The 9978-nt window shown below is 48.5% G+C and overlaps 1 protein-coding gene across 1 annotated transcript; it reads right to left on the reverse strand.

Annotated features, from left to right (window-relative positions):
- Window positions 1-5577: 5577 nt before the first annotated feature.
- Window positions 5578-8085, reverse strand: LOC135983509 (mediator of RNA polymerase II transcription subunit 15-like). The gene is made up of 2 exons (XM_065595819.1): window positions 7162-8085; window positions 5578-6564 (listed from the first exon to the last, which is right to left on the reverse strand). The coding sequence occupies exons 1-2, from the start codon at window positions 7700-7702 to the stop codon at window positions 6062-6064; spliced, it is 1044 nt and encodes a 347-aa protein (XP_065451891.1). The 5' UTR covers window positions 7703-8085; the 3' UTR covers window positions 5578-6061.
- Between the last annotated feature and the right edge of the window lie 1893 nt (window positions 8086-9978).

Here is a 9978-nt window from a genome sequence, read left to right on the forward strand (position 1 = left end):
TTGTTTTATTTTTGAATGCAGGTTTTTTGTGTATAATTTTACATTTGTAAGTTCAACTTTCAGGATAAAGAGATTGCACTACAGTACTTGTATTAGGTGAATTGAAAAATACTATTTCTTTTGTTTTTTTTACAGTGCAAATACTTGTAATAAAAATAGATATAAAGTGAGCACTGTACACTTTGCATTCTGTGTTGAAATCAATATATTTGAAAATGTAGAAAACATCCACAAATATTTAAATAAATGGTATTCTATTATTGTTTAACAGTTTGATTAACTGCGTGATTAATTGCGATTAATTTTAGTAATCACACAATTAATCACGATTAATTTTTTTAATCGCTTGACAGCCCTAGTCTCTATCCTATTTACTTCACATTCTCCTAAAAAACCTCACATGGGCAAAGATACTCCTGCACTATGAAATCCAGCTGTTCCAAACAAAACTTCTACCTCTATACGAGGTCCCTCAACTGTAGCCGACAAGACCAGCTGCTTGCAGGGCACAGTTTGAGAACTTCAGGCCTGGATCCTCTGGTATATTTAAGCTCCTAACTTCCACTGATTTAATTGATTTCAATGAAAGTGAGGAGCCTAAATACCTTTGAGGATCCAACTTTTAGTCACCATCTCACCATGGCCTCTGTATCAAGACTGACTGATCCAAAGCCCATTGCAATCCCTGGAAGTCTTTCCGTTAACTGCAATGAGCGTTGGATCAGGCCCCAAATCAGTCATTGTGACCAAAATCCATCTGAACAGAAGACAAGACACGCATCACACAAGGAAGTCTGGACAATGCTGTCATGCACAACACCTTGTAGCTGACTAAAGTAAACCACTCTGATTACCAAAAGGACAGATCTGAACGTCTGCCATTTTTATTAGCAGGAGGTGCTTGCTTCCAATGATAAATTTGTTGCAAGTTCTGTTACAGCGTCCTGTCATAATGCCACATTCGGCCTTACTATCAAGGCTTCTGTCGAAGCAGGCTGGGAGAGCAAAACCAATGCCAAGAGGAGAGTGGGCGACAAGATGGTGCCGTTTTTTCATTGTGCTGCACATACCTGGACCAGTACAAGCTTGTACCATCAATATTATCCTGACATTGGACCGCCTGGGATGCTGAGTATAGTGATAATGAGCACAAGTCAGGAGAGCTGCTTTGAGGGCGACACTGGTGCGTTGCAAGCCAGAGAGAAGAAACAGATAGCTAGCCGCATTCTTCAGTGGAGCCTACCCAGCTCTTTTGTGTTTGGCTTTGGTATAAGTTTCTTTCAAGGATGAAATTCCTTCCTTCCCCAGTCACTGCTAAAGGCGAGAGCTGGGAGTTAGTTAGTTGTGCATCATGGGGCTGTGCGGAAGCCAGCACTTACAGTACTGCTCCCCTCCAGTGCCTGTGTCCTCACACTCCTTCTCACGGCCAAGTTTGTTTCCTTGTGTTTCCTGTGGCTCTGGTGAAGGCAGGTGCAACATAGTGTCTACCATGCCTGTAGCACTAAGGCACTGACCCTGGTGGGATCTATACTGTGCCAGATTGTATTTCACAGGCAGGCTGGCAAGAAAGTTAGTTTTGAAAATACCATTCAGGTGTGGTCTACACGCAAAAATCACCAGTTCAAGAGATGATGTAATTTTATATCAATGTAGTACAACCAGTGCAGCTTTCTTGGGCATTCATATTGGTTTCAAACTAGTTTAAAATGGCATAGTTTTAACTGGGCTATTTACAAGCTAAACAGAACAATCCTGTTGGAAACCAATGTGATGATGCCTAGTTCTTAAATAGTGCTTTTTAACAGTACATCTCTCAGCTCTTTGCGAGGGAGATAAGTATTATATCCCCCTTTTACAGATGGGGAAACTGAGGTATACAGAGGGGAAGTGGCTTGCCCAAGCTCACCCAGCAAGCCAAGACTAGACCCCAGGTCGCCGGCTAGCGCTCTATGCACTAGGCTGCATTGCCGCTGACACAGAAGAATGGACACACAGGGGTTTGCACCAGTTTAACTGCATTGGTTTTAAACCAGTTGGAATTAAACCAATGTCACTTCTCTGTTGAAACATGCCATCAGTCACTGAATCCTTTTTACATAGGCAATTAAGCGAATCCATTTGGCCTCCAAATTTAAACATTGGCAATGTCAGCACTCAGCTTCTTGCCAAAAGTATGGTGTGTATATATTTTAAAAGTTACATGTTGTCAAAAGCACGTCCTAATATATTGAATATTTAGCAGTGCAGATGTAAAATAAAAATGTTTACCCAGTAGGTCTCAGGTAGCTCGAAAGGGTGTTATAGTTATAGGTTCTTCCCTTTAATCTCATGGTCACTAGTAACAGAAGACGGCTGGCAGACCAGGTGCCAGCTCTTGCCAAAGCTGTGGGCATCAGCTGAGCACTGACAAATTCATAGCTGGAAACCAGACCAGCTCATCTGTGTGTTAGCATTGTTCAAGATAGGTGTTAGACTCAGCGGCAACTCTATGTTTTTTGCTGCCCCAAGCACGGCAGCCAGGCGGCATTTGGCGGCATGCCTGCGGGCGGTCCATGGTGACACGGATTCGGTGGCATTTCTGTGGGTAATCTGCCGGTCCTGCGGCTTCTCGGCATACCCGCCGCCAAATTGCTGCTGAAACCACGGGATCGGCGGACCTCCCGCAGGCACGCCGCTGAAGGCCCTCACAGCGACCAGCAGGCCACCCCCCACGGCTTGCCGCCCCAGGCACGCGCTTGCTGTGCTGGTGCCTGGAGCCGCCCCTGGTTAGACTGATAAGAATGTGTAGTGTTTAGACTCTATAAAATGCTTGTAAATTGCGGCATGCATTAAACTTACATGTAATGTCTATGTCCAAGGTTTTAAGGTAATATGTAAATTTTTCTTTTCGTTAAAACTTTTGTTGGTCAGGGGTGTGAAGAAACACCCCCCGACCGACAAAAGTTTTAATGACAAGGGGCTGGTTTTATTTTGCTGGCAGGAGAGCGCTCTCCTGCCAGCAAAGAGCGGCTACACTGCGTACCTTATAGCGGCACGGCTGTAGCATCACAGCTGTGCCGCTGCAAGGTACGCAATGTAGACACAGCCTAACTGTAAAAATGCCTGCTCTGAACTTGAGACCCCAGGAAGGAGTGTTCCCTCCCCCCACCCCCCGCCACTCTCCCTTCCTCCCACAGGAAAGGCTATCAACTAATTGGGCCATGAGCCATTGTGGAATATCACAAGACAATGACCTGGTAATGGCCCTCTCACACCCATGAAGGTGCTAGTGCAGGAAAGCCTGTCCCATCAGCTTGAATGCTGGAAGAAGGAAATAAAACAGGTTTCAGAGTGGAAGCTGTGTTAGGGTACGTCTACACTACGAAATTAGTTCGAATTTATAGAAGCCGGTTTTATTGAAATCGGTTGTATACAGCCGATTGTGTGTGTCCACACAATAAAATGCTCTAGGTGCTCTAGTCGGCGGACCGCGTCCACAGTACAAGGCTAGCGTCAACTTCCAGAGCATTGCACTATGGGTAGCTATCCCACAGCTATCCCACAGTTCCCGCAGTCTCCGCCGCCCCTTTGAATTCTGGGTTGAGATCCCAATGCCCGGATGATGCAAAACAGTGTCGCGGGCGGTTCTGGGTACATGTCGTCAGGCCCCTCCCTCCCCCGTCACAGCAACGGCAGACAATAGATTCGCGCCTCTTTACCTGGGTTACCTGAGTTACCTGTGCAGACAACATGGAGCCCGCTCAGCTGAGCTCACCGTCACCATATGTCCTCTGGGTGCCGGCAGACGTGGGACTGCATTGCTACACAGCAGCAGCTGCTAACTGCCTTTTGGCGGTAGACGGTGTAGCATGAGTGATAGTCGTGGGGCTGGCAGCCGTAGGGCTGCATTGCACCAGACCCTTGCAGGCGATGGTATATTATGATTGGTACCCATCGTCGTCATACTGGTATGGCTGTCAATCATGGCCACCTGGGCAGACATGCTACTGTTTTGATGATGATGGTTACCAGTCGTAATATACTATTTTCTGCCAATTGCCCAGTATTGTCTGCTAAGCACCCAGAAGAGGCCGAGGGCGATGCTGGGTGCTGGCGGACGTGGGGCTGGCAGACGTGGGGCTGCATTGCTACACAGCAGCAGCCCCTTGCCTTTTTGCAGATGATGGTATTTTATGACTGGTATCCGTCATCATCATACTGGAGAGGCTATCACTCATGCTGCACCGTCGGCTGCCACCTTAAGATGTAAAAAATAGATTTGTTCTGTATTCATTTGCTTCCCCTTCCTCCGTGAAATCAATGGCCTGCTAAGCCCAGGGTTTCCAGTTTAATCTTTGGGGGGACCATTCTGTGTGACAGTTGTTTGTGTTTCTCCCTGTTCCTGTACCTGTATGTCATGTCGTCACTCGGCCCTCCCTCCCTCCCGCCCTCCCTCCTTCTCCTGGTCCATCAGATACTACTTTCGCGCCTTTTTTCTGACCAGGCGCCATAGCTAGCACTGGGATCATGGAGCCCGCTCAGATCACCGCGGCAATTATGAGCACTATGAACACCACGCGCATTGTCCTGGAGTATATGCAGAGCCAGGACATGCCAAGGCGAAACCTGGCCCAGGCGAGGAGGCGATTGCAGCGCGGCGACGAGAGTGATGAGGAAATTGACATGGACATAGACCTCTCACAAGTCACAGGCCCCAGCAATGTGGAAATCATGGTGTCACTGGGGCAGGTTGATGCCGTGGAACGCCGATTCTGGGCCCGGGAAACAAGCACAGACTGGTGGGACCGCATCGTGTTGCAGGTATGGGACGATTCCCAGTGGCTGCGAAACTTTCGCATGCGTAAGGGCACTTTCATGGAACTTTGTGACTTGCTTTCCCCTGCCCTGAAACGCCAGGATACCAAGATGAGAGCAGCCCTCACAGTTGAGAAGCGAGTGGCGATAGCCCTGTGGAAGCTTGCAACGCCAGACAGCTACCGGTCAGTCGGGAATCAATTTGGAGTGGGCAAATCTACGGTGGGGGCTGCTGTGATCCAATTTGCCAGGGCAATGAAAGACCTGGTGATAGCAAGGGTAGTGACTCTGGGCAACGTGCAGTCAATAGTGGATGGTTTTGCTGAAATGGGATTCCCAAACTGTGGTGGGGCCATAGACGGAACCCATATCCCTATCTTGTCACCGGAGCACCAAGCCACCGACTACGTAAACCGCAAGGGGTACTTTTCAATGCTGCTGCAAGCCCTGGTGGATCACAAGGGACGTTTCACCAACATCAACGTGGGATGGCCGGGAAAGGTACATGATGCTCGCGTCTTCAGGAACTCTGTTCTGTTTCGAAAGCTGGAGGAAGGGACTTTCTTCCCGGACCAGAAAGTGACCATTGGCGATGTTGAAATGCCTATCGTGATCCTTGGGGACCCAGCCTACCCCTTAATGCCATGGCTCATGAAGCCGTACACAGGCAGCCTGGACAGGAGTCAGGACCTGTTCAACTACAGGCTGAGCAAGTGCTGAATGGTGGTGGAATGTGCATTTGGACGTTTAAAAGCGCGCTGGCGCAGCTTACTGACTCGCTCAGACCTCAGCGAAAAGAATATCCCCATTGTTATTGCTGCTTGCTGTGCGCTCCACAATATCTGTGAGAGTAAGGGGGAGACCTTTATGGCGGGGTGGGAGGTTGAGGCAACTCGCCTGGCCGCTGATTACGCGCAGCCAGACACCAGGGCGGTTAGAGGAGCACAGCAGGGCACGGTGCGCATCAGAGAAGCTTTGAAAACGAGTTTTGTGACTGGCCAGGCTACTGTGTGAAACTTCTGTTTGTTTCTCCTTGATGAGCCCTCCAACCCCCCCCCCCCCCCCCGACCCGGTTCACTCTACTTCCCTGTAAACCAACCACCCCACCCCACCCTCCCCTCCCGCTTGCAGAGGCAATAAAGTCATTGTTTTTTCACATTCATGCATTCTTTATTAGTTCCTTACAGAGGTAGGGGGATAATTGCCAAGGTAGCCTGGGATGGGTGGGGGAGGAGGGATGGAAAAGGACACACTGCATTTTAAAACTTTAAGTCTTATTGAAGGCCAGCCTTCTGATGCTTGGGCGATCATCTGGGGTGGAGTGACTGGGTGGACGGAGGCCCCCGCACCGTGTTCTTGGGCGTCTTGGTGAGGAGGCTATGGAACTTGGGGAGGAGGGCTGTTGGTTACACAGGGGCTGTAGCGGCGGTCTCTGCTCCTGCTGCCTTTCCTGCAACTCAACCATACGCTCGAGCATATCAGTTTGATGCTCCAGCAGACGGAGCATTGCCTCTTGCCGTCTGTCTGCAAGCTGACGCCACCTATCGTCTTCAGCCCGCCACTTGCTCTGTTCTTCCCGCGATTCAGCCCGCCACCTCTCCTCTCGTTCATATTGGGCTTTTCTCATCTCCGACATTGACTGCCTCCACGCATTCTGCTGTGCTCTATCAGCCTGGGCGGACATCTGCAGCTCCGTGAACATCTCGTCCCTCGTCCTACGTTTTCTCTTTCTAATGTTCACGAGCCTCTGCGAAGGAGAAACATTTGCAGCTGGCGGAGGAGAAGGGAGAGGTGGTTAAAAAAGACACATTTTAGAGAACAATGGGTACACTCTTTCATTACAAGGTCGCATATTTTGGCTTGCAGGCAGCCATCGTAGGCCACAGTGTTTTGGCTTTTTTAACCTTCTTAACATGCGGGAAAGGTTGCAAACAGCAGCGCATTTCCCATATCAAGGATGAATTGGGTTGTCCATTTAAAATGGGGTTTCAATGTAAAAGGAGGGGGCTGCGGTTTCCCGGTTAACATGCGGCACAAACACAAGTAAACCACCCCCCCCCCACACACACACACGATTCTCTGGGATGATCACTTCACCCCTCCCCCCACCGCGTGGTTAACAGCGGGGAACATTTCTGGTCAGAAGAGCAGGAACGGGCGCCTCTGAATGTCCCCTTAATAAAATCACCCCATTTCAACCAGGAGAGCTTTCTGGAGATGTCCCTGGAGGATTTCCGCTCCATCCCCATACACGTTAACAGACTTTTCCAGTAGATGTACTGGCCGCGATTGCCAGGGCAAAGTAATCATTAAACACGCTTGCTTTTTTTTTGTAATGTTTACAAATAGTTACAAAGTTACACTCACCAGAGGTCTCCTGTGTGCCCTGAGGGTCTTGGGTGAGTTCGGGGGTTACTGGTTCCAGGTCCAGGGTCACAAACATATCCTGGCTGTTGGGGAAACCGGTTTCTCCGCTTCCTTGCTGCTGTGAGCTACCTACAGTACCTCCATCGTCATCTTCCTCGTTCCCCGAACCGTCTTCCCTGTGTGTTTCTCCAGTGAGAGAGTCATAGCACACGGTTGGGGTAGAGGTGGCTGCACCCCCTAGGATCGCATGCAGCTCCGCGTAGTAGCGGCAAGTTTGCGGCTCTGCCCCGGACCTTCCGTTTGCTTCTCTGGCTTTGTGGTAAGCTTGCCGTAGCTCCTTAATTTTCACGCGGCACTGCTGTGTGTCCCTGTTATGGCCTCGGTCCTTCATGGCCTTGGAGATCTTTTCTAATACTTTTCCATTTCTTTTACTGCTACGGAGTTCAGCTATCACTGCTTCATCTCCCCATATGGCGAGCAGATCTCGTACCTCCCGTTTGGTCCATGCTGGAGCTCTTTTGCGATCCTGGGAGGACTCCATCACGGTTACCTGTGCTGATGAGCTCTGCGGGGTCACCTGTGCTCTCCACGCTGGGCAAACAGGAAATGAAATTCAAACCTTCGCGGGTCTTTTCCTGTCTACCTGGTCAGTGCATCTGAGTTGAGAGTGCTGTCCAGAGCGGTCACAATGAAGCACTGTGGGATAGCTCCCGGAGGCCAATAACGTCAAATTCCGTCCACACTACCCCAATTCCGACCTGCAAAGACCGGTTTTATCGCTAATCCCCTCGTCAGAGGTGGTGTAAAGAAACCGGTTTAAAGGACCCTTTAAGTCGAAAGAAAGCGCTTCGTTGTGTGGACGTGTCCAGGCTTAATTCGGTTTAACGCTGCTAAAGTCGACCTAAACCCGTAGTGTAGACCAGGCCTTAGTCTGTATCAGCAAAAACAACAAAGAGTCCTTGTGGCACCTTAGAGACTAACACATTTATTAGCCCACGAAAGCTTATGCCCTAATAAATTTGTTAGTCTCTAAGGTGCCACAAGGAAATAAAACAGGGGAACAAGAACATTTTTCATCTCTTTTTGGCCGTTTGGACTCTGACAGGGTCAGAGACACTAAATGAGGCAGAAGTCCTCCGGGTTGCCTTGGGTTCACCCTGAAAGACATTATGAACTGAGAGATTACTACAACTCTATCACCTTCTGGAACCATAGACTTTAACTCATTTGTATATATATATATATATGTTGCCTGCTTAAACCTGTAAATAACTCTCTCATTTCTTTTTCCTAGTTAATAAATCCTTAGTTAGTTTACTATAGATTGGCTACCACTGTTGTCTTTGGTGTGGGATCTGAGGTACAAATTGATCTGGGGTAAGTGACTTTTCTCTTGGGCATGGGAGCAACCTGAATATTTTGTGATCTTTGATGAAGTGACCATTTATCACTTAGTCTAGCTGGCCTGGGTGGGAAGATAGACTGGAATGCTCAAAGGCACTGTCTGTGACTCACAGTGCGTTAGGAGCTCACATTTGTTACTAGGTTCGTGAAATCTAATTACAGACCATACACCCAGTTCGGGGTGTCTGCCCTGCTTGTGGACAGTCTGTCCTGAAGTTGACACTCACGGTCATGAGCCCCTCCAAACAGCGTGACAGGGACTTGGCTGGTAAATCTACTGCTTCACCGATTAAAGGTTTTTAAAACTTTTTATCACATGAATAACTGTTTTGGGGCCAGATTCTCCTGTCTGAACGCATGTGCCATAGCAGATCCCTCCTCAAGCGGTCCAACCAAGCCACTGGAGCTACTTGTGGAGTAAGGTATTATTCAACAGAAGTCAGGCACTGAGAATCTGGCCCTGGATGTGAGACAATTCAGCAGCTCTGTGGAAAATCCATTGTCAGCTAATAGGCAGCTAGCTCACCAGACGCCTGAATTAACTAAGGGCCAGACTGTGGCCCCCTTCTCATCCCAGAGAGCACATTGAAGTCAATAGTACTATTCCTGTGAGTACATACTCCCTGCTGGGAGTAAGGGGCTCGCTGTCTGGACATACACAGTCATTGATCACTCACTACCACTACATAGCAACTGAGTGCTCTCCGCTGCATAGGAGCGCCAGGCTCCCATATCTGGGCCAGCCACTCCCATCCTTACATTGACTGTGAGTCTTCCCATTGAAGAAAACAAGGCTGCTCACACAGCTAGGGGCTACTCAACCAGCATTACCCATATCGTCAAGCCCATCCCCATTGGCCCCAGGCTCAGAACCACGCCTCCTCCCTAGGGGAACCCCCTTCCCTGAGCCATGGAAAGAGACATTCTAGGGCGGAGGAGAGGCGAGCAGCAGGGACCCCCAGGCACTGGAGATACCCTCCAGTGGGGCAATAATGGATTTTTTGGTTCACTGGCAATTTTGAAAGAAAAAAGAAGAAAAGAATTAATTTGGGGTCAGCCTGAAAACAAACACTTTCAAAAGTTTGGGCGAATCAAAAAGTTGAAAAAATCAGTTGGGGCCGAATGGAACGTGTTGCTTTGACAAAATCAAAATGTTTTGTTTCAATTTTTAAACAATAAAGGAAATTTTTAACACAAAAAGTCATTTTAAACTGGAAAATTGAAACGTTTCTTTTGGAAAATGTTGAAATGAAACGTTTTGATTTTTTCAGAATTTTGTTTTCTCAAAATGAGCAGTTCGCCGAAATTGACACGAATTCGCAAACCATTTCAGTGTTGCCAAATCTGCATTTTTTGCAACCCCCCCAAAAAACAGTTGATGAAAAATATCACCCAACTCTATTGTAGGGTTCT

This window comes from Chrysemys picta, chromosome 5 (assembly GCF_011386835.1).
Source record: "Chrysemys picta bellii isolate R12L10 chromosome 5, ASM1138683v2, whole genome shotgun sequence".
Lineage (NCBI taxonomy): Eukaryota > Metazoa > Chordata > Testudines > Emydidae > Chrysemys > Chrysemys picta.

Coding starts and splice junctions, on each gene's coding strand:
- LOC135983509 (XM_065595819.1), bottom strand. CDS start 7,702: ATGGAGTCCTCCCAGGATCGCAAAAGAGCTCCAGCATGGACCAAACGG. Junction 6,565..7,161: donor GGGCACACAGGAGACCTCTG/GTGAGTGTAACT, acceptor CTCCTCCGCCAG/CTGCAAATGTTTCTCCTTCG.